Below are 22,790 nucleotides of genomic sequence, written 5' to 3'. Positions count from 1 at the left end.
AAAGGGTGGGGCCCTTGAGGGGGTGGCCCTCCATTATTTACACCCCCAAGGGCTTCTCTCCTTTGAGTGTGTCCCTGGGGGTGACAGGGTATGGAAGAGATTCAGGGCTAGTCTCTGGGGAGCTCAAGATGTCCTGAGTTGGTGGCCATTGAGGAGCATCCCGGTGGGTGAAGCGGGCTAGGGTCGGGAGCTCTGGGAGCTGGATGCTCCCTGTTCCCAGGATCAGTGTGGAGAGCAGAAGAGAAGGGGTGTTTGTGTAGGAAGGGGTTGTGGGGACTGTGGTGTGTTTGGGGCCAGGTGTGGAGACAGGGGGCTCTGACCCTGATGCTGGGTTCCCTTTTCTGCAGGGTGATGAAGCTGGAGGCTGGCTGTGGCCGTAGCCACCTCAGAGGTCCCCAAGCCGGAAGGAGAGGTGCAGCCAGATGCGGAGCCAGGCTCAGAGATCCAGCCACAAGAGGCAGGGGCCAAGTCCAGGTCCAGATGGGGCCTTGAGGCTAAGGGCGAGCCCCTGGGGGCCGAGTCAGGGTCCGGAGCCAAGGCCAAGTCCTTGGGGGTCAAGGGCAGGTCTGGATCCGGGCCTTAGGCCGAGGCCAAGCCATTGGACTTCGTGGTGGCCACAGAACGGGAGTTTCAGGAGGTGCTGGCTATCTCAGAGGGCATCTACGTGGCCGCTACTACCTTCCCACCCGCTACCACAGCTGGCTCCGGGATCCCAACTGCACCACGGCGCTGGCCAATCGCAAGAGAGGAGTGGTGAGAGCCCGGGGGGGGGGCAGGGGCAGGTGAAAAGCGGTGAAGCCACCTTTGGGTGCATGGATCCTACAAAGGAGAGGCAGCAAGCCTCTCCCCCAGCCCTCGTCAGGTTACTGAGGAAAGAGAGTCGACTTTAGAACCAAAGAGTAGGGCCTGCGGATCCAGGGGCCCAGCCAGGGAGGGTGGGCCGGGAGACGTGTAGAACTTGGAATAGCGGAGGAACCGAAGGGGCTGATGACAGCTTTGATATCCGAAGATTCCTTTGAGGGGTTTCTGGGGACAGGAGCACAAAAAGAGTGGCAGGCAAGAGAGGGTAGGCTGGGGGTGAGAGCAGCTAGAAACGGGCCCAGACCCCTGAGTAGACCGAACTCTCGAACAAAGAGCGCCTGGATGTGGCGAGTAGGACCAGCTCAGAGGCGGGCTGCCGGGCGGAGCTAAGAGCGAGCGGGGCGTGGGAGATACCGGGGGTGTGGCAAGCTCCTGGGGGTGGGGTCAAGGAAAAGGGGCGTGGTGAGCAGCCAGGGATCTGGTGCGCGCGGAGCTGGAGCATCTCAAGAGGTGGAAGAGACTCCGGCGAATGCACTTTCTGACGGCTCTGGAGTCTGAGGCCCAAGTGCTGAGGAGAGCTCCCCGGGCAGGCCCCGGGTCTGGCCTGGCGCCCGGGGTAGTGACGACGGATTGCTCAGCGAGTGGGAAGAGGTGAGCCCGAAAAGCCGAGAGCCCTGCCAGGGGCGGAGGCGGGGAGGGGGCCCCCTAAAGGCCTCGGTCAGCAGATCGCGCTGGAGTCATGCATGTGATGGACGTCAGGGAGATGGTGCCGGTGGAGGGGCTGCGCGTGGCGCCCCAGGAGTGCGGCAGGGGCGTGGCCGGGCTGCCCCAGCGCTTCTGCTCACAGCTGGCCAAACGACAGCACCCGGGGGTCAAGGTAGCGCGACTCACCCAGGACGACCGGCTGGGCCCCCGGGAGCTGAAGAACTACCGCCTCATCACCAAGCAGGTGAGAAGGACAAGGGAGCTCGGATGGCTGTCCTTCTGGGCCTCCCAGAGTCCTGCCCCACGCCCAGCAGGTCACCGGCTTTCTTTTTCTGCCGGCACTACCGAGTAGGGGCGCCCTTGAGCCCTGTCCTGGTACTCAGGCCTTTTGCCCAGGGGAAGTCAAACAGCTTCCGCCTCCCAGCGGTCCGGGAGGCTGAAGGGCCCAGCCGTCCAGACTTCCGTGACCCTGTCTCCCCTACATCGATCCTGCCTGCCTTCAGGGACCCAAACATCCTAATCTGAGCCTTGTCCTTCCCCTCCGCCTCCCGCATCCTACCGACTGATCTGCTTCCCTCGCTTCCACTCTCCTTGGAAACTGAGGGGCCCACAACCCTAGCTCCCTGGCTACTCCACACTGATCTCGCCTCTCCTTGGGGATCCAGGTGTTCGCAGGCCTTGCCCCTGGCTCCTCCATGCTGCCCTCTGGGACGCAGGGTTTCCCGTTCCCCACTCCACCCGGCCCCACGTAGTTGGTCTTCCCGAAAGGCCCAGGTGGGAGCCCGTGGGTGTGAATGTGGGTGTGAAGATGCCGAGAAGCGCCGGGCTCGCTAGCCCTCCCGCCGCCTGCCCCGGGGGGCATCCTTTTGGTCTGATTCCACGCGCAGCTGGCGGCGCTGCAGGCCTCCGGCACCTTCTCCCCGCTGCCCACCACCAAGGCCGTGTCGGAGGCGGGCGCCTCCTGTTGCCCTCTGTGCAGCGCGACGTGCTTTCGGGCGGGACCATCATCCTGGACCGGCAGCCCTACCGGCCGAGCGAGAGCAACCTGTGCCTGCTGGCGGCCACAGGCCCGGAGTGGCGCGGGTACAGCCGCGCGCGCCCGCGCGTGCTCACGCTGTGCACGCGCCCCTTCCCCATCCCGCGTGGCGGCGAAGGCACGTGGCGCCACCTCAACACCGATGAGTTCGGCAGCGACGGCGCGCAGGCGCAGAGCCAGCTTCTGTGGCACCTGCTGCGCCAGGCCCGGCGCCTCGCCCGCCTCAACGTCCTGTGCCAGGTCTCCCTGCCACCCTACTTGTGATGACAGCCTGCGGACTTCCGCCAGGCCGGCTTGGGGCTAGAGCTGGTCAAGGGTTATACTGAACGGGACCTGCTGGAGGCCGACATCTGAGGCCTCTCATCGAAGGGGAGAGAGGAAGCGCTTTAGACCCGCCCCCTTTCCCGGGTCCCCAGCAAGCCCCGCCCCTACTGTTTGCAAGCTCCGCCCCCTCCCCCGCCCTCCGTAGTCGGCTCAGACGCTTACCCTCACCTGGTGCCGGTCCCTCCCTTCTCTTTCCCCTCACCTCTCTGTCTGCCATGTTGCCTCTAGCATCCCCAAACGCCGTCGCCACACCCGGATCTGCACCGCTGGGTTTGGGGGAGCCTCTTGCGGTGCTATTGGCCACCCTTTCCCCTTCCCGGCCAAGGAATGGGTTCCTTCTCAGACTTCAGAGCCTTTCCTGTCCGTCGCCCTGGCCTGGCAGTGGACTCTGCCCTTTCCTGGCTTTTCCTTTCTGCCTCCTCGGCGGGGGGCGGGGCGGGGCGAGAAGCGGGCAGAAGTGTGTGCAACGCCCAGCTCCCAGCCGGGAGCACAGCTGCTCAATAGGTCTTACTTTTCTTCCTCCTGGCCTTTCTCAGGCACTCAGAACGCGCCCCGCTCTCCCCGCCTCCTGCCCCCTCAGCCTCCTGTGGCTCTAGGTCAGTGTCCTCTCTCTCTTTCTCTTTGTCCCCCATCCCCCTCCTCCCTGGAACTCCCGGACTCTTAGCTCCTCATTGTCGGTTCCTCTGCTCCTCATTCCCCTTACCCAGGACCTCGTCATCACCCGCCCTGTGTGCAATAGGGACCCTGTAAGTGAAATAGACTTATGATGCCCACCCATATCTGGCCAGCTGTTTATGCTCTGGTGACACACCTTTCTGAGCCTGTCCCCTCCGACTGAGATTTCCTCCAACTTTGCGCGATGTTTCCATTTCGCAGGCCCCCTCCACAGGCCCCCAACCAGGGGCCTGACCCAGGTCGGTGAACCAGGGGATTCTGGCTGGAGAGTTTGGTGTCGTGGAGGGCAGGTTCCTCAGCGGTGTGAGGGCTCTCTCCCGATTCTGACCAGGCTGCCTTCTAGGGCGGCTGGAACCCCCACGTCCAAGGATTTCTGGTTCCCTCATGCTTTTTGGGCTTTGTCAGTCTTCTGTTTAAATGCAAGTAGTAACAGCTGCATCTGCACAGCGCTGCCTCCTGTACTGGATCCCCACGTCTACCACAGAGGGAGGAAACAGAGACTCAGAAGGATCAAAGTTACTTCCAAGTCACTCGCAGAGGCCTGGAGCCTGGCAGAGACTAGAACCCAGCGGCCCCGAGCCCAGAGCATGCCTCAGAACTTCATTCTGTGTGACGCTGGTAGCTTGAACTTGTTGGCCAATCGACAGTTGCTGGGGATTCACTGACAACGAGCACATGCTTCGCTGGGCATGGAATGCAAGATGTGGGCAGATGAGGGTGCCAGGAGGTGGAAGAAGGTGGGCACAGAGGCCCAAAGCTGCTTCGCCACTGTCCCCGGTTCCCGCTTCACTGCTGTGCTGCTCTGCCTTGACTGTGTCTTGACCCCGGCCATACTGCCACCCTCCCTGTCACTTCAACTATGGCTGTATTGCAATAAAACAGACCTTTAGCCCACCCTCTGTGTCTGTTTCACTTCTTCTCTGGGGGGAGGGGTGAGACGCATTATCCTCCCCCCTTCCCCAGCAGCCTGTATTAGAGAGGATCTCTAAGCCCCGTGGCAATGGGGCTAATGACTTCCTGGAGGGGAGCAGGGGAGGGCTGTTGGCCGTTGCGCGCCCCCGCCCCCGCCCCCACCCCAGCCAAGCGGCAGAAAGAAGAGGTTGCTCGGAACCGAGGCGGGTAGCAACGCGGCTCCTTGACTGGCCCCAGCCTCGTTTTCCCCTCGACCCGGGAGCCGGCAGCTATCCAAATTCTATGGGCTCTTCTCCCAAGTTCCCCTAGGCATCCAGGATCAGCCTCCCTCAGTCCCGGGATCCAGGTGTCTAACTCCCAGCTCTCGACTCTCGTGGCCAGCGCACTCGCTTCCCCCATTCCTGGGGGGCACAGCGCAGAGAGGGAGGAGGTGGAAGCGGCCTGGGCACCGCCCCCCGGGAGCCGAGCTTCGGAGCGGCGGAGACTGCGATCCCGAAAAGTAACACGCGGGGGCGCCAGGACGTGTGCGGACGCGGGCGAGGCAGCGCAAGGTGGTTTCCGTGTGAGTGTGTCCATGGGCGTCTTTGTGTGTCTGCGTTTCTGTACATGTGTGTACGAGTCAAGGGGTGTCTGGGTGGGATGAATTCGGGACAACGTGCCTGGTGTACCCCAGAATCTGGTACTCCCAAGTATCTTTTCGATGAGGACGATGTTTGATATGTTACTATGTACGTGTGGACGGGGAGGCAGGCACTACTTGTACATATCGTCGAGTGTGCAACGCATAGACTGTGAGTCCCTCATCCGCGTCTTGAATTTTTGAAGTCACATTCCTTCAGGATTTTTACTCCCTCCCACCATCCTGTGTAAAAGGAATGAGGGCTCTCAACGTGACTCTCCATTACCCTGGTCACATCTTCAGCATGGGTCTGTGTGACCCTGATAGACTAGATGTGACATTGTGTTTGTGTAAGTGGGTGCGTCTCAGAACATCAGTGTAACTATGAATGATAGTGTGTTGTGTGTGTGTGACAGGAGGATGCTGGAGAAGGCTGGTTCAGGGTTATGGAAGTACACAATTTCTTTACTCTTGTTAGTTTGTGGGTACCACCTTCAAGGTGTGTGTGTGTGTGTTTTCCTTTCTGGGTCTCTCCAGTAGCTGTCTCTCTTTGTGTCTCTCCTCATCTCTGTCTCTCTCTCTCTCTCCCTTTCTTGGTGACTCATCTCTGCGGCTTTGCCCTCCCCCGGATTGCTGGGTCTCCCTTCCCCCACTCAGGGATGGGTGGGGGTATGAGGAAATGGGACCCTGGGACTGAAAATCAGGGTGAGCGCTCCCTTCCTAGTACTCATTATTCCCAGGCCCACCAGTGGCCCCCAGCCCTCTCCCAGTCCCCTTCCGAGTGCTCCCCACCCTACTGAGCTGGGGTGGGCAGGAGATAGGGCAATAATGCATTCTAATGGGGCCATTTTCAGGGGGGCTTTCAGCATCTTCTTTCAGTTCAAAGTGGAGACCCCTGCCCCTCTCATAAAGTGTCCCCCTCCTTGTCTGTCCCCCATCGCTGACGCAATGAAAGGCTGCAGAGGTGAGTCACCGGTCGGGGGGAGGGGAGGAAAAGGGGGGACGGTGAGCTGCAGGGGCTCCAAGCCCCTGCCCTCTTTTTTTCTCCTAAACCTCCTCGGGGAAAAGACCCAGTGCTCTGCCCCCCTCCCCCTGGTTTCCCAAATCTCAGCTTAGATCACTACTCTGCTGGAACCCACCTCCTCCTGCCATCCTTCTGGAGAGTATGGGAGATTCAGAAACAAAGACAAAGAGAGATGGATTTATACAAACAACTCAGAGCAAACACCAGGCATCCCCTCCAGCTCCCCAGCTCAGCTCTGCCTTTTCCAGCTCTGTCTCTCCATTTCTCTTTCTTTCCTGCCATCTCCCTTCTCTCCCCAGTCCCACGAACCTGTCCCCAGTCCAGCTGTTTTCCAGAAGCCCCTAGAGGCAGCAGGGTATAAGGGGCACAGCATATCTCTGAGAGGTGGGATGTGTGTGAATGAGATGCCCCAGGTAGGGAACTGGGATGGAGAGAGGCAAAAACAGACCCAGAGATTCAGAGACTATGCAGACAAGAGAGGTCAAGATCCAGACTGGGGAATCACCAAGCCCGTTGCCCTTGGAACCCGGCCTCCACCTTGCTGCCCCCTCCCCTCCTCCATGATTATTGAGACTCTTGGGATGTCACTTTCTGAGAAGCTCCCTTGGGCTTCTGGGCTAGAGCAGAGGAAGGAAGGGGTGGGGAGCTGGGGAAGAATGGAGAAATGGGGGAACTCTCTGAAAACAAGGGCAAAGACCCAAACTTGGGGGCTGCGGATGAGTGACTTGGATCTTGAGGCTTTAGGGCATAGAAATCTAGAGAAAAAGGTGGATGTGGGGGAGGGGCAGGAAAGATCAAAGTACACAGAAGTCCACATAATCTCTAACATATACCAACAGGCATGGAAGGACCCACAAAGACATACACACACACACACACACACACACATTATTGTCACGCCAAGCTGGGCACATTTTTCAGACACCAGCAGATGCCTGGACTGGATGTGCTCCCAACCGACCAGGTATACAGGCACTCAGGAGGGATCAGAACACACACACTCACTCACACACAGACACCTGGAAATAGGCAAAAACACAGCCACACAGAGTGGAAGAGAAGATTACATATTTAAATTGGAACACTCCCGTGCCCATCCACTCTCAATCTGATTAAATAAACAGTCTTCTCAATTCCTTTTCTTTTTCTTTCCCCCATATGTATCATTAATCTCTGTACACACACAAACACACATGCACATGCATGTACATGCACACACAGGTGCGTGTGCACACACACAAGCCCACAGGAACACAAACAGTTTTTCTAGGTGTCTATCTTCCCTCATCTCACACTTGGTCTCTTAGCCCCATCAGCCGCTCAGCCTGCCCTCCCTCTCCGCTGCCTTCTCTCTTGGACGGCTTCCCCTCCCCCTCTCCAGATGTCTGAGCCATCTCTCTCTGATTCATCCTCCTCAGGAAGGTAACGTGACCCCCTCCTCATTCCACTGCTCTTGGTAACCCGACTGGGAAGATGCAGGGGAGATGGGGAGGGGGAGGAAGAGAAATGAAGGGAGCCCACAGGGCCAGGAGAAGGTCTAGATAGTTGGGGGGGGGGGGGTGGTGAGGCACTGCTGAGGGGTCTGCTGCCCTGTCTTTTCCTTCCCTTCTTTGGCATCTCCAGTCCCCTTGGTTCTCAGTTTTTTATCTTTCTCCTTTAGCCTGTTCCTTCTACCTGTTCCAGATTCCTTCCTTCTTTCCTCCCTCTCCTGCCCCCAGCTCTTCTCTCTTGCCTCTCTCCACTCCTCCCCACCTCTTTCCCCGCAGAGCTGATGGGCTTTCTTCTGGGAAAGTCGAGCCACTGATGGAACCGAGAAGCCACTGCTGGCTGTAGAGGGAAAGCACGTGAGTCTGTGTGTGTGTGTGTGTGTGTGTGTGTGAGAGAGAGAGAGAGAGAGAGAGAGAGAGAGAGAAGAGAGATGGGGGAGAATGAGGGTCAGTGCTAGGAAGAGATGAGGAGGGGGTTGAGCACTGGCTCTGAACGAGTCTCTGAGCCCCTGACAATCAGCCCTGATCCCGGTTTCCAGAGCCTTAGGGTGCGGGTGCCCTGCGTGTGCCCACGGGCACCTCTGTGTCCGCAGTTCTTGTGTGTCTGGCGTGTGTCATTGTCACTCCCCCCTTTCCCTGCCCACGCCCCCGCACAGCTCTCTGCCTGCACCGCAGCCCCCTCCAGCTTCCCTCCCTCCCCTTCATTCCTGCAGTGGCTGCTCCCCTTGCCTCCCTCTCCTCTCCCCTGCCCCCTCCCCATTTCCGTCCTCCCCCAACCCCCCGCCCACGGCTGGTCTCCCTTCACTGGACCCGGCTCGTTGATGGATTCTCTTTGCGCAATCTGTGCGTCATCTCCCCCCACCCCACCCCCAGAACCTCTAGCTGTCCAAGCCCCCAGCCCCAACCTTCTGGCAGGAGATACGGAGGAGGGGTCTGGTGTCAGAGAGGGGCAATCACTGATGCTGCAAACCCACCGTTTCCCCTTCACTCCCCACCCCCCGCATCTCTATCAAACCTTCCCTTTAAGCGGCGGAGAGAGCTGGAGTTGTCACCCTCCCCACCTGCACAACCCCCTCCCCACCTGGTTTGCTCTTGCCCTCCAAATGTCCTTTGGGGGGGAAGCAGCAGGAAGGAAAGAAGCAGAAGGAGGATGGGGAGAGGTGAACTGAAAAGGGGCACAGCGGGGGCACCAACATACGCTACAGAGTCAGCTGGACAGAAGGACAGACACACCTTTTTCTCCAGTCACGCACTGACCGTGAACAGACAAGACACAGAAGCACACACATCCTCAATCTTTCCCCTTTCTCTTCTGACTTGGACCCTTTCCGATGGGATTAGCAAAACCGCACGATCCACCCATCTGCCCCGGCCCAGGGCCGGCACCCCGCACCGCAGATCCACGACAGCGCCCGCAGGCGCCGGTCCCTCCTCTCAGGTTCACGCTGTCCTTGGGCGTGTTCCCCATGGACCGTGAGGTCAGGGGATGAGGAACCCGACCCCCTCCCCAGTATGGATCTCCTGCTGGTGCCCAGTCAGACGCTGGGAATGCCCCCATCCTATTCCGCTCAGCGGTCTCCCGCCGCTGCAAGTTGCTCTGTAACCCACCCTCCCGCCTTCCAGCGCCTCTGCATCCACCCTTCCATTCATTCTCCCATTCATTCATTCATCCTTTTCTCCTTGTCCCTCCTTCATTCATTCGTAGCCCCCTGCCCCTCCCGCCTTGGCATTTCATTCATTCATTCATTCATTCGTTTCCCGGTGCTCGGCTAGCGCACGCCCCTCCAGCCGAAGACCCCAGCGCGCAGGCGCGGGCCGGGAGAGAAAGGCGTCCTCCAATCGCTGGGCGTCCTCCCGCCTCTAGGCGCCCGCCCGCTTCCCCATGAATGAACATTGACGTCAATGGGGCGGGGCGAGCCCACGTGACCGCGCGCGCTCTCCTTTATAAAGAGGCAGCGACGCGGGCGCTGTCCAGCGTGCTGAAGCCGGAGCGAGCGAGCCTCCTGGAGCTGCGCCGACCCAGCTGAGCCCAGCCCACTGGACGCCGACCTCGACCGTCGCTCGTATCCTAGCCACCGCTCGGAACCGAGGCGGACGCATCCCGATCTTCCCCTGTCCCTATCCCCCCCCGACCCTCCTCTCCACCTCCCGCGTCGTGACACCAGCTGGTAAATACTCCGATGTCCGTCCCTCAAACCGTCGGCAGTCTTGGGCGTGAGGGAGGGTTCTCTCTCCTCCCAGATGGGGTGTTGAAAACACAGCGGGGAGCCCCCGGCAAGGGTCCCTGGTAAATGGGGGAGTCGCCGCGTTTCTCTTGCTGCTGAAGTCGCCCACGCACCATCCGGGGAGTCCTGTGGGGAGGGAGCAGAGATTTTTCTCCCCTATCCTTGCTGCTTAGTATGTGGGCGCTGGCAGTTAGATGGCTCAGAGAAGGGGGCGAGGAGGCACTGGGGGAGCGAGGGTTGCGGGCGTTTTCCCATTTACACGACTCCAGAGATCGGCACAACATCTTCCTCCTTTGCTCCTCACGTCCCTCTTCTGGGTAAGGTTAGGGGGGATCAGGGAAGCCCCGGATTTCCTGATTCAAGGTGGGGGAAGGGAATATAGAAACAGAGAGCGGAAAATGCTTACAGAAATCCTCTCTTTTTTTGGCCCCTTCTATTTTTCACAGTCTCCGGCAGTCCCTTGGTCATGAAATCGCTCAGGTTGCCGGCTTCCGCCCTCTTCTGCTTCCTTCTACTGATCAAGGGGTTGGGAGCAGCGCCCCCGGGGCGTCCTGAGGCGCAGCCACCTCCTCTCAGCTCTGAGCATAAAGAGCAGGTAGCTAAGGACGCAGTGCCCGGGCCGAAGGATGGTAGCGCCCCAGAGGTCCGAGCCGCTCGAAATTCAGAGCCGCAGGAGGAGGGAGAGCTTTTCCAGGGTGTGGATCCCCGGGCGCTGGCCGCGGTGCTGCTGCAGGCACTCGACCGCCCGGCCTCACCCCCGGCGCCGGGCAGCTCCCAGCAGGGGCCAGCGGAAGAAGCAGCAGAAGCTCTGCTGACCGAGACCGTGCGCAGCCAGACCCACAGCCTCCCGGCGCCAGAGACCCAAGCGCCCGCGGGCCCGCCTCGCCCTCAGACTCAGGAGAATGGTCCTGAGGAGGGCGACCCTTCTGAGGAGCTCGAGGCGCTAGCCTCTCTGCTCCAGGAACTGCGTGATTTCAGTCCGAGCAGCGCCAAGCGCCAGCAAGAGACGGCGGCAGCAGAGACGGAAACTCGCACGCACACGCTGACCCGAGTCAATCTGGAGAGCCCCGGACCAGAGCGCGTGTGGCGCGCTTCCTGGGGAGAGTTCCAGGCGCGCGTCCCGGAGCGCGCGCCCCTGCCGCCCCCAGCTTCCACGCAATTCCAGGCGCGAATGCCCGAGAGCGGGCCCCTTCCCGAAGCCCACCAGTTCGGGGAAGGAGTGTCGTCCCCCAAAACACACCTAGGCGAGGCATTGGCACCCCTGTCCAAGGCGTACCAAGGCCTGGGCGCCCCCTTCCCCAAGGCGCGCCGGCCGGAGAGCTCACTCCTGGGCGGCTCCGAGGCGGGGGAGCGCCTTCTACAGCAAGGGCTGGCGCAGGTAGAGGCCGGGCGGCGGCAGGCTGAGGCCACACGGCAGGCCGCGGCCCAGGAAGAACGGCTGGCCGACCTCGCCTCCGACCTGCTGCTCCAGTATTTGCTGCAGGGCGGGGCCCGGCAGCGCGGCCTAGGGGGTCGGGGGCTGCAGCAGGAGGAGGAGCGAGAAAGCGAGAGGGAGGAGGAGGAGGCGGAGCAGGAGAGACGCGGCGGGGAGGAGAGGGTGGGGGAAGAGGATGAGGAGGCGGCGGAGGCGGAGGCAGAGGCGGAGGAGGCGGAGAGGGCGCGGCAGAACGCGCTACTGTTCGCAGAGGAGGAGGACGGGGAAGCCGGAGCCGAGGACAAGCGCTCCCAGGAGGAGACACCCGGCCACCGACGGAAGGAGGCCGAGGGGGCAGAGGAGGGCGGGGAGGAGGAGGACGACGACGAAGAGATGGACCCGCAGACGATCGATAGCCTCATTGAGCTGTCCACCAAACTCCACCTGCCAGCGGACGACGTGGTCAGCATCATCGAGGAGGTGGAGGAGAAGCGGAAGCGGAAGAAGAACGCCCCTCCTGAGCCCGTGCCACCCCCCCGGGTAGCCCCCATCCCTACCCACGTCCGCTCCCCGCAGCCCCCGCCCCCCGCCCCCGCCCCCGCTCGAGACGAGCTGCCCGACTGGAACGAGGTGCTCCCGCCCTGGGATCGCGAGGAGGACGAGGGGTTTCCCCCGGGGCCCTACCACCCTTTTCCCAATTACATCCGGCCGCGGACACTGCAGCCGCCCGCTGCCTCGCGCCGCCGGCACTACCACCACGCCCTGCCGCCTTTGCACCACTATCCCGGGCGGGAGGCCCAGGCGCGGCGCGCGCAGGAGGAGGCGGAGGCCGAGGAACGCCGGCTGCAGGAGCAGGAAGAGCTGGAGAATTACATAGAGCACGTGCTGCTCCGGCGCCCGTGACCGACCCCGGCCCCGCCCCCGCGCGCCGCCGCCGCCGCTGCGCGCGCGCCGCCACCCCCCTCCGTGTCGTTCCTCGCCCCTCTCGGTGTTTGCATGCGCCCCGGCCCCGCCCTCGGCCGCCACCGGGCCCCGCCCCCGCCCCCTCCGCCCGCGGGCCGCCCCGCCCCCGGGCCGTGCCGGGACCTCTCAGACGTCTACCCGGTTGGAAGCCCGAACTCCCCAAACTCACTCACGGGTGTCCCGGGGCCAGCCCAGGCGGGCAGGTGGTCTGTGCGAGTTCCCTCCCCCAACGGGGCCCTGTCCCCCTAGTCCCTCTTGGGACGTCCCTGTCCGAAACTGGAAAAAGCAGTTCCACTTAATTGTGTGAAGAAGTGTGTCCGTCTCCGGCCCTTTGGGCCTCCAGGAACCTCTCCACCGCCTCCCGATGGCTGTGAATTTACTCCCCTTTCCCTTCTCTGTTGTAAATACCCCTCACGGAGGAAATAGTTTTGCTAAGAAATAAAAGTGACTATTTTATTAGGACTGTGTTCTCGGTTATTCACCCGTCCCCTTGGGCCTGCGTGGTCCTTCCCAAGGGGCGGTGATGGAAGCGCCAGTCCCAATGGCCATCTGCTCAAAAGCTAGGAGTGAGTGGCAGAGCACTTCAGGCCGTACTTGGGGGTAGGATAGGCTCACAACCATGAAGAAACCCCAATTCCACTTCCAGGCCTGGCAGAGGGATGCCGAGTGGATGAGATGCTACAGTCCTGGGCCACCTAGGTTCTTTTTTCTGTGATCCCCAGCCACGTAGACAGCGCTGGTGGCTCCCCGCAGGGCCCTGTTCTACCTCCTCCACCCACATCCCTTACTGCTCCCTCAATTCCCTGGCCTCACGCACTTCACAAGAAATATGGGGAGCAGGGCTCGACAGCTACAGAAACATCCTGGTTTTAGCCACTTGTCAACCCTTTTCTAAGCACAGAGTGTGGGGTATACCCTTGAACTCCTGAGTCTCCTCCCTAAACAAAACTAGACCAGGTGAATGAAATCTGCCACAAAGAAACCTCAGAGGATGACACCAGGTCCCCAGGCCCAGGCGTTGCTCCTCACTGGCTGAAGGCACCTCAGGGAGCCAGAGACACCACCGTGGTCAGAGAGGCATTGAGCTTGCCAATGTATTTGGGGTAGGGCTGCCACAAAAAATACAGGACACCTGTATTTCAGATTTGCATTCCAGATAAACAACTGATCCGCTTGCAAAGGACACCTTCATCCTAAAAAAATGATTCGTTATCACACAAATAGAACTGGGTGTCCCCTGGGTTTTTTGGTGCTCAATCTGGCAACCCTCGTTCCGGGAAGAGTCGAATGGGCTGTGTTCCCTTCCCCTGCTGATCCCAGCTGCCCTGCCTGCCTCCACAGAGCCTAAGGCAGGCAAAGTCCAGAAATGCTTTTCCTTTTATTTCAGAGGAAAGGAAAAAAAGTCAGACACTTCCCCCACCCCACCCCCTTAGCTCCTGCCTCACCCAGAACTCGGAGTGAAGGAGGCACGGGGCCCAGTCTCCCATAAAGCCTGCCCCTCCCCCAATCCTCCCTTCCCTCAGAGTGGCAAGGTTAGAAAAAAATTAACTATGTTGTTCCTCCCCCACACTGGACAGAGGCCCCATTGCAGCCAGGAAGGAAGGGGAGGGGGCCGGGAAGGGGAAAGGACTTCCCTCTCACTACACGGAAGCCCCCCTCCTGGGCAGAGAAGCTGCCCTGGCTGGCTGCGGGGAGGGGTGGAGGTAGGTTACGGGGCAGGGAGCAGAGAGGAGCCCTGAAAACCTTTCCCCTTTAACCTGATGTATTTATATATTTACAGTTCTAAGGGAGGGGAGGAAGTTGGGGGTCACATTAGTTCTTCAAAGGCAGGGAATGAAAGCCAAATAGCACCCCCGTCTTGGTCACATTTTCCTACCTCCTAGCTCCTAAAACCTTCGGTGGGAAAAGGGGAAACAAGAGGTCTGGGGTGGAGGGAGGGAATGTTAGAGGGTCCTGAGCCCACAGCTCGCTCCAAAAGAAGGTGAGGCAGCAGAGGAGGGGCAGGTGGCTCCCTCCGAGCAAAGGGCCACTCAGGCCCTGCCTCTCCACCGGCTCCCCGCATCTCCACGCGGCCCGGGCAGGGCTAGGCCAGACCCATCTCCTCCAGCACGCTGCGCGGCGACTCGTCCTCCTAAGGCAGAGACAGACAGGGTGAGGCAGAGACACCAGGAGAGGCAGGCAGGGAATGAGGGAGGGATGAGGGAGGGGAAGGTGGGCAAGATGAGAGTCATCACAAGGACGGTCAGAGTCGGGGAGGCACAGAGAGACGGGGGCAGGGAGAAGTCAACATGAGCCCGAGGCTGGAGCAGCTGGGCACCCTTCGGAGGAGCTCCCCAGCCTCCCGGGACCACCCTCCACAGCCAACTTGTAGCAAGGAGGGGGGTCCAGGTTGAGTCTACCACCACCCAGAGCATCCTAAGCCAGAAGCTTGGTGACCAGGGGGCTCAGCTCCGTCCTTGAGGGGGAAGGGAGTAAAGCTGGGACTGGGGGCTGGGACATCCGCTTTCCGAGGGCTGGGGGGTGGCAATGGCTGGGTCCTTTTCTCAGAAGGGGGGAGGGAGTAAGAGGTTGGCATCAGGTCCCTGAGGGAAGGTGAACCCAACAGCAGAAAGGTGAGTCATTAGGGTCTGAGCAGGGCACCAGGAACAGGAGTGAGTGTGAGTGTGAGTGTGAGTGTGTGTGTGTGAAGGGGAAGCTGGACCAGTGAGGTGGCGAGTTCAATCCTGCCCTTTCTCCCACTGCAGAGATGAGTCCCCCATCTCTCCCCCTCCTCAGAGCCAGCTCAGGCCGGCTTGCTCGTCACTGCAGATTCCGGTGACTCATCTTCCTGCACCAAGTCTCAGCAGTGGCACAGCAGAGAGGGGGCAGGCAGTAATGGGGCGAGGGTGGGGGCACCAGATAAGCAGGGAGAATGAACAGCCAGGCGCCCTCTGCCCCACCCCCAAATGCCCATAGCCTTTTGCTTCTGGGCAGCAGAGGCTTTTGAGTATGCGTGTGTTAACAAAAAAAAAAAAAAAGAGGGGAAGATACCAGGGAAGAAAAGAATTATCTGTCAGGTGCCCCTTCTCCAATTCTCTGGGCAATCCTAGATGCCAAGAGAAATGTGTGACAAGGGAGACGAGATCCCTTGGGTCTCAGGAGAAGGAGGGAGAACTGGCCACCCCGACCTCCCACCCTGAGCAGTCAGGGCTGGAGGGCAAGCTGGTCAACGGGGCGCCATGGGGGCCAGATAACACAGGGAGGGGGGCCCCTTTGTCGGCAAGAAGGGGGCAGCTGGGGCCGGCAGGCAAGGTGTCCAGGGTAGAGAGGGCACCCTCTGCCTGGGTCCTCTTCCTCCTCCCTGTCCCGGGCCCATACCTCCTGGAGCAGGTCTGCCTGCTCAATAGCCTTCAGCACACTCTTCTTGGAGGTGTCCTGGACATCACCCCCCATCAAGAACTCATCCAGGATGAAGTAGGCCTTCTCAAAGTTGAAGATGATGTCCAGCTCGCACACCTGGCCGGAGGGGGGGAAGGCAGTTGAGCGTCGAGGTGCATTCCCGCCCCACCTGCACCCCAGCCGCCCCACCTCTTTTCTCATCAAGGCAACACGGTCTTCTTATGACTACTCCTCCCACGTCAGGCTCTTGTCCCAGGTCTATGTCCTCCCAACTCCTAGGCATTACTGCATGGCTCAGCTTTTCCTTTTCCTTCTCTAGCCTCTTTCTCTTTAATCATGAAATATCAGTTGCCCTAATCTACCCTTGATTGTGGCTCCTGTTGTCTTCAGCCCCCAAATCTGTGACATTGTTCCGACCAGAGGCTGGGCTAGCCTCCCTCCCTAGGCACTGTGGGACAGAGAATGAGGAGATTTTGGATCATGGGGTAAAAGACCTGACTTCCAAGCAGGGCTCTACCACTAACCAGCAAGATGTACACGTCATTCAATTTCTCTGAGTCTCAGTTTTCTCGTCCAAAAATGGAGATACCAACACCTACTCACAGGACAGAATGAGGAACGAACAAAAGAACCTGAAAACACTCTGTAAATTGCTCAGTGGAATACAAATTATGGAGTTATTACTAATCCTCAGCTAAGATCTGAGCTGACTGCCAATGCCCCGGCTGTATCGCAGATCAGTTAACATAGAAGCTCTGGGGGTGGGATCTGGCACTGCTATTTTTAAAAAACTCTCCAGAAGATTCCAATGCAAAGTCAAGGTCAGGAACCACTGATAAAATGTCAACTCGGCCTCTGTTCTTGTGAAGTCTGAGCTGAGTTCTAGATGGACTGATTGAGTGGCAGATTCTGGTCCCCACCCTCCTCCCCAGGGCTGATTAAGGGGCATGGCTAATAGGCTTAAGGCTTAAAGAGGGAGATTAATTACTGCTCTCATTGCTCCAACTTCACCTCTCCCCTGAGTCTTCCAGGCAGAGACTCGAAGGGCCCAGAGTTTGGACAAAGAGGGGATTGCCGAGTATGGTGGGTGGGGAGACTTACGCTGCCAAAGTATTTGTCCAGGAGCTCCACATATCGATGGATCAGCTCCAGCGTGATGAGCTCATTGTCTTGGCCCTCGATGGCGCAGCAGAAGTAGAGGCTGGCATATCTGAAGACAGCGGCACATGAGGCACAGCTGGGAGGGCTGCTGGGTCTGCTTCAGGACCCAGGCTTTCTGGGCTCAAACCTCCCATTTCTCCTCATTCCCAGCTCAGGGTCTGGGCCCCTATTGGACAGAGGCCAGGTGGCCCCAGGGCATGCAAATAGTAAACAGTAACTCACTCTGCCTCTCAGGGCCTCTCCCAAACACAGGCAAAGACGCAAGCGCTTTCCCTCTTGCCCTCTGACCTGTTCGGTTTGACTCAGCAAAAACCTGAGCCAACTAATTCACCTGCTCAGAGAAGGAAACGGAAAGGGTGTGCGTGTGTGTTGGGAAAAGCAGCACAGGATCCATGACTATCGAAGCAAGGAACATGTACAAGGGACAAGACAGGGCCTTTGGGACAGAGGTATGTGCATGAAGTGGGTGTCAGGCTTGAGCAGAACCAGGTGGGAACAGAGTTTTTTCAAGGCGAGTTTGGAAAGTACAGGAAGCTGGAGTTCACAGCCCTCCAGACGTCCTTAGCTCCCAGCTCTCCCCGCCCCAGGGGACCGCTTATCACTCAGCCATTTGAACCCACTGCCAGACCCCACTCGAGCAGCATCCAGGCAGGTCTGAGTCACCTCTTATAGACAACTTTGAGGTCCCTCCACTCCAGGAAGCTGCACATCTTGGGCTTTCGAGCCAGAACCACCTGCATAAGCTCCCGAACCATCTTCTTTCGCTCCTTGTCCGATGTGGCCAGGTACCATTTTTGCAGCCGCAGCTTCCCCTGCCGGCTGAACAGCAGCATGAATCGCATCTGGGGTGGGGGCGGGGGGTGGAGAGACAGAGCCGAGGGTCAGAAATTTGGTTCTCTGGGTTTGTTTCCTCCATAAACACAGAGCCCCAGACTTGTCCCATCTAACTCCTCTCTACTCAAAGCTCCTACTTTCTTCCAGAATCAGCTCTTGCTGTCAACTCTGAGTATTCCCACCAACAGGTGCCCTACCTTCTGGGGGGTGTCAGAGCTTCTGAGTCTGTCATTTGGGTTCAAATCCTGGCTGTACTATTGAGTAATCTGACTTAGGCAATTACTTTATGTCTCTGGGCCTCGGTTTCCTGGTCTGTAAGATGGAGATAATACAAGCACCCACCTTACAACGTTGTTAGGAGGGACTAAATGAGTCGATATATGCAACAGCGCCTGGCACTGTAACACATTAGGTATCACTATTACGATTCCCTGACCTCCTATTTCCTGACCCTGTTTTCCAAAGCTAAGTAAAATGCCTCGAACAGCGACAAGCAGCCATAGCTGATGTCAAAGAGATGTCTGCTTCCTTTCATGCTTCCTCTATCTGACACACCGAAATCGAATATTTGTTGCTTAAGAAGCTACCTCAATTCTCTGCCCCATCCTAGCCATACACCCTTGCTGATGTCCCCAATACAGTGCCTTCCAATGCGAGTCCTATGCCCAGGGGTATCCTTCACTTTAGTACACAGTATTGGGACCCCCAGATTTCACCCTCCTCTCTCCTCAGCCATCTAGGCATTTGGCCACTGATATTTCTCTCTTTTCTTCCTTTTAGGGTGCCTCCTGCTAGGCACACACTCCTCCTCAGATACCAGGTGCCCAATTTCCCTTTCTGTTTCTCAGTTAGGACACGGCCATCCACGGTGGCTCCCCCAGAGAATGTCTGTGGGACAAAGCGCAAGCTGGGTAGAGAGGGGAGGAGTGCAGAGCCCTCTCTACCCCGCGCAGCCCAGCTTCCCCGTTCCAGGGGGTCCAGGACACGTCCCGGAGTGATCTCCTTGTCCCTGCAGCTCTCCTCTCCATAGACACGACCAGGGCTGGACTCCCTGGGTGTGTGGAACAGTACTAATTTAGTAAAGATCAGAATTCTTGGGTTTTTCGGTGGCGGGGAAGGGGAAGCTCTCCTAGCTTGGCGGGAGGGCAACAGAGGGGCGCCTAGGAGCCCGGCTTGTCTAAGATGGGGGCGGGGGCAAGCAGGAAGACGGAAGGCCTGGGTTCCGGAAAGAGAATGGGATGGGGGGGCGGAGAGTGAAGAGCACCGGAGCAGGGGATCCAAAGCCGAGCTCCCCGAGAGCGAGACCTCGAGCCCACCTGGCTCTCCCACCTCAGCCCAGCCTCTGAGAGAGCAGGGCGACAGCCCGAGGCGGGACATCCACTCTCGGACCTGGAAACTATCCCCTCCCACACGCCGCTCTCCCCGCAGGCCGCCGCTCCACTCAGGGCTGGAGGGGGACAGAGGGTCTTGCTGACCCGCGACCTCGCTGCCTCCCTCGGCCAGCAGGCCCCCGCGCCCCGATTCCTGGGGCGACTTCCCTGCGGCAGTGGTCGGGACCCCCTGGATCTCATCCCGCGCGCTCTCCCCGGCTCGGGACGGTCCCCCGGCCCCCTAGTCCTCCGCTTTCGCCCCACAAATGCGCCCCCTCCCGCCCCTTCTCCCTAAAGCCACTTCCAGCTGCTCTTCCCTCCGAGACCGGCTCGCCCACCCGCCCAGGTAAGTGAGGGCCTCTGCGGACCGGAGGAAGAGAGAGCGGCGCCCACCGAGGGCGGCCCCCAAGGACCCCCGCAGGTGCAGCCCACGCCCCTCGCTTCCCCCTCCCCTCCCTCCTTCGCACAGCCTACCATCCTGCAGCCTCCGGCTCGGCGCGTCCCTCTTCGGCCACCGTAGGCGCCAGCTCCGCTCCCTTTTTTATCCTTTCTCCGGCTTCCCTCCCTCTCGCTTGAAGCCCCGCCCCGGCTCCGAGGCCCTTCGCGTTGCGTACTGCGCAGGCGCAACGCTGCCAGGCGCGCGGGCGGGGCTGGAGGCGGAGAAGCGGAAGCCATGGCAACCAGGTCCTTGACTTCAGCTTTGAGTAGCTCTGTCGTCATGGTAACAAGGCAGCCTTGAGGGCCGGTTGGAGGATGGGGGGAGGAGGACAATGAGGTCCTCGCGCTTTGGAATCTTGGGGGAAAAAGGCGGGAAAAGGGGTGAGAGGTGGATAGGATGACCAGTGGAGTTTGTGAGGAGCAGAGAGGACTAATGGAAGGGGCGTGGGCCATCGAGAGCAATCGGGGTGGGAATCGGATGTAGGGAAGGAGGAATGATGAGGAAGACGAAGACAAGGGGGGGCAGACATGAGAAAAGTATGGAGCTCAAAATAGATATCTACTGAGAACCTGCTAGATGCAACACTCTTAAAGTAAGAGAAATGTGTAGGTAATGAGGGAGATGAGAAATAAAAGAGAAAAGGAGGGGCTGATGTAAGGAAAAGGGGGAGAAGCATGAATTAAAGCAAAAGTGGAAGAAGTAAAGATAATCTTAAAAGGTTAGCATGGGTCAAAACTAAAAAGGGACTCATGTAACCCAGACACGAGTGTAAGGACGAAGAGGACGTAAATTGTAATATGAGCTTTTTGGCTAAGGATGTGCGTGTGTGAGTGGGTATGCCTGTGTGTATGTCCGTGTTGTAGAGGAGAGGGATTTGCATAGAAAGATAAGAGAAAAAAAATTGTCATGCTGAAAATGTAATGGCTATTTCTAGATAATTGTTGGTAATAAATGATGCTGTTGTTATTGAGTCGCACTTGAAGCAATCGTTGGTACGGCCTTACCTGTCTCTATGTTCTTTTTTTCTTACTCTTTGTTGTGGAGGTAATAGGCTGTAGTTGCAAGAGGGTGGGCCTGATTCACCTAGGATGCAATCTGGTCTCTGACCTTTATGTATAGCCTCAGGTGGGCCATGTAACCCTCTATTTCTTCATTTTAAAATTGAGGGTAGCAATACCGACCTTGCAAGGTTGTTCCGAGGATGTATAGAAAGTATCTGGCACACTGTACACCCTGGATAATAGTACCGATTATCATTATTTCCCTTTCCCAACTTCTTTCCTCTGCCACTTTCTCTTCTTCCTTTCTTTTTCATTTCTCTTTCTCCTCTACCTATACCTTAGGTTGCCAATGGCATAGACATTGGCTGAACCACCTCGGTGTTATTTTTAAGGTCAAGAATAATATCAATAAAACAAGTTGTTAGAGTTGGAAAGGGTAAATCATTATGGAATGAAAAGAAGGAGTGGAAGTGTGTAAGAAGGGCAGGAAACAAAACAAGTGAAAAGAAATCTGCTCACGGGGGAGAGGAGAAGGTTGTGCATAAGGAAGTACTGAGCAGTGAGGTACAGCTGTAAAGCAGAGAGCTAGGCAACAGCCTGCGGAAGTCTGGAAGCTTGAGATGTAAACTCCTACACTCCTTGGAAAGCTGACACTTTCTAGAATTCCCTGTCTCAACATGGTATGCCTCGCTGCAAGAAAGATAAGATGCATGTGAGAATTGTTAGAAATATGGGTTTTGCTCATGGAGAATCATAGCAAAATTCAAGTGGTTTAATCTAGTTAGAAGACGGTGAATTGGATTTCTTCAGTGTTAGTGAATTTAGAGAGTCTCTGAGTTAGTGGGTCCAGTACAGCCTGTGTCTGCAGATGAGTTCAGATTTGATGAAGTGGGCGATTGGGAGTCGTTATGGTTGTCTGAGCTGGGGGTGACTTGGTGAAAAACAGTTTTAAGAAAGTTAATCTTATAGTAATATCGGGAACAATTTGAAAGGACAAATGGAAAGCTGGGAGATCGTTTAGGAGGCAATTTTGGGAATCTAGGAACAAAGATGAAATGGAGACGGATAAATTGAAGAGAGACCTGTAATGGGCCAATCCACTGGCATGGAGATCTCATCGAAGTAGAGAAGAAGATGAGCCTGGAGGATTAGTGTCGCCATTTATATAAAAGTAGAAAAGGAAGAGGTGAATTCTCTTTCATAGGTGTGGATGGTGTTTGTACTGTCACGATACAAACCATGCTGACACCTCCCGAGCCTTCCCTCTTCTGGTTGAGGCGGTGGTTCTGGTGGTGGCTGGAGGGCTGGCCCAGATGGCCTCTGAAGCCTCTCATCTCTATGATCTGTGTCTCTCCCTCTTGTGATGCTCTCTGCACCCATTTTTTGCACATTCTTTAAGTTCCCTGATGATGTCATTTGCGGTCATCTCTGTTTTTTGTGTGTGTGTGAGGAAGATTGGCCTTGAGCTAACATCTGTTGCTAATCTTCCTCTTTTTTTTTTCCTCCCCAAAGCCTCAGTGCATAGTTGTAGACCACCCTAGCTCTTCTCTGTGGGACGCTGCCACAGTATGGCTTGATGGGTGGTGCGTAGCTCCACAACCAGGATCCAGACCGGCGAACCCAAGACCGCCGAAGCAGAGCGCACGAACTTAACCACTCGGCCAGGGGCCGGCCCCATCTCTGTTTTTTTTTTTTTTTTTTTTTTAACTTCTTTCTTTTACTGAGCAATTGGGACCTTATCATATCCTGTTCCTAACAGTTCTGACAGTTAGAATACTTTCCGTGGTAGATATTTGCCATTCTTTTTCATCTCCCAGGCCCCAGCCCCCTTTTCTAGAGTTTGGGAATCCCCACCTTATGAGTCTAGCAGGAGGTAGCACAACCTCCACTGTAGCATTTGAAATTCCCAGATATTCACTTTCACAGCCACCTTTGCGCCCACAGCATGGGCCTGTCTGCTGGACTCAGCCAATCCAGGCACCCGCCCAGACTTTGGTTCAGGAGGGAATTAGGTGCGGATGGGGTGATGGAAGGTGGATAAAACTCTGGCAGAGGGTCGGAGGATCAAAGCCTAGGGTGCCAGAGGAGTGGCACCAATGCCAGCGTCCTGTGCCCAGTGAGGGGTGGGGCCGGGGCGCCGGTGTGATTTGGGCTGCTGTCTCTAAGTGTGAGACCTCCGTCTGGATCTCTGGCCCTCCTGGCAATTCCCTGAGCTCCCCAGTTTCCTTTGGTGCTTCGGTTAGCCACAGTTGGTTTCTGTCCCTGGTAGAACAGAACTAAGAATTCTGACTGGTAAACTTGGTTATCACGTATTGTCCATCGCCTGCACATGTCAGTCGGCCTCGTCTCTCCAGCTGGAGTGTAAACTCTTCATGGAACGGTGTCTTGTTCTGCTTTCGTTTCTCCACAGCACCCAGCACAG

At 57.8% G+C, this 22,790-nt stretch overlaps 3 protein-coding genes across 3 annotated transcripts; 2 read left to right on the top strand and 1 right to left on the bottom strand.

Moving 5' to 3' along the window:
* Positions 1-351: 351 nt before the first annotated feature.
* On the top strand, positions 352-2,896 carry NAT16 (N-acetyltransferase 16 (putative)). The gene is given in 7 exon segments (XM_046667746.1): positions 352-375; positions 377-474; positions 565-662; positions 665-782; positions 1,513-1,749; positions 2,363-2,460; positions 2,463-2,896. Coding segments are annotated over 7 exon segments (1,107 nt in total).
* A 6,722-nt stretch (positions 2,897-9,618) lies between these two features.
* On the top strand, positions 9,619-12,553 carry VGF (VGF nerve growth factor inducible). Its single transcript, XM_046668223.1, has 2 exons — positions 9,619-9,751; positions 10,255-12,553. The coding sequence occupies exon 2, from the start codon at positions 10,275-10,277 to the stop codon at positions 12,123-12,125; it is 1,851 nt and encodes a 616-aa protein (XP_046524179.1). The 5' UTR covers positions 9,619-9,751; positions 10,255-10,274; the 3' UTR covers positions 12,126-12,553.
* A 991-nt stretch (positions 12,554-13,544) lies between these two features.
* Positions 13,545-19,520, bottom strand: AP1S1 (adaptor related protein complex 1 subunit sigma 1). The gene is made up of 5 exons (XM_046667700.1): positions 19,403-19,520; positions 17,388-17,566; positions 16,665-16,773; positions 15,543-15,680; positions 13,545-14,316 (listed from the first exon to the last, which is right to left on the bottom strand). The coding sequence occupies exons 1-5, from the start codon at positions 19,403-19,405 to the stop codon at positions 14,269-14,271; spliced, it is 477 nt and encodes a 158-aa protein (XP_046523656.1). The 5' UTR covers positions 19,406-19,520; the 3' UTR covers positions 13,545-14,268.
* Between the last annotated feature and the right edge of the window lie 3,270 nt (positions 19,521-22,790).

This window comes from Equus quagga, chromosome 7 (assembly GCF_021613505.1).
Source record: "Equus quagga isolate Etosha38 chromosome 7, UCLA_HA_Equagga_1.0, whole genome shotgun sequence".
NCBI classification, from domain to species: Eukaryota; Metazoa; Chordata; class Mammalia; order Perissodactyla; family Equidae; genus Equus; species Equus quagga.
The sequence above is the reverse complement of the archived record's forward strand: the minus strand, read 5'-3'. Positions and strand labels throughout refer to the sequence as shown.

What these genes read in the sequence shown, in the direction of transcription:
- VGF (XM_046668223.1), top strand. Translation starts at nt 10,275, where the DNA reads ATGAAATCGCTCAGGTTGCCGGCTTCCGCCCTCTTCTGCTTCCTTCTA.
- AP1S1 (XM_046667700.1), bottom strand. An exon ending in TGGACAAATACTTTGGCAGC is followed by an intron (nt 15,681 to 16,664) that starts GTAAGTCTCCCC and finishes CCCTCCGGCCAG; the next exon opens with GTGTGCGAGCTGGACATCAT. An exon ending in AGGCAGACCTGCTCCAGGAG is followed by an intron (nt 14,317 to 15,542) that starts GTATGGGCCCGG and finishes TCTCTGCCTTAG; the next exon opens with GAGGACGAGTCGCCGCGCAG.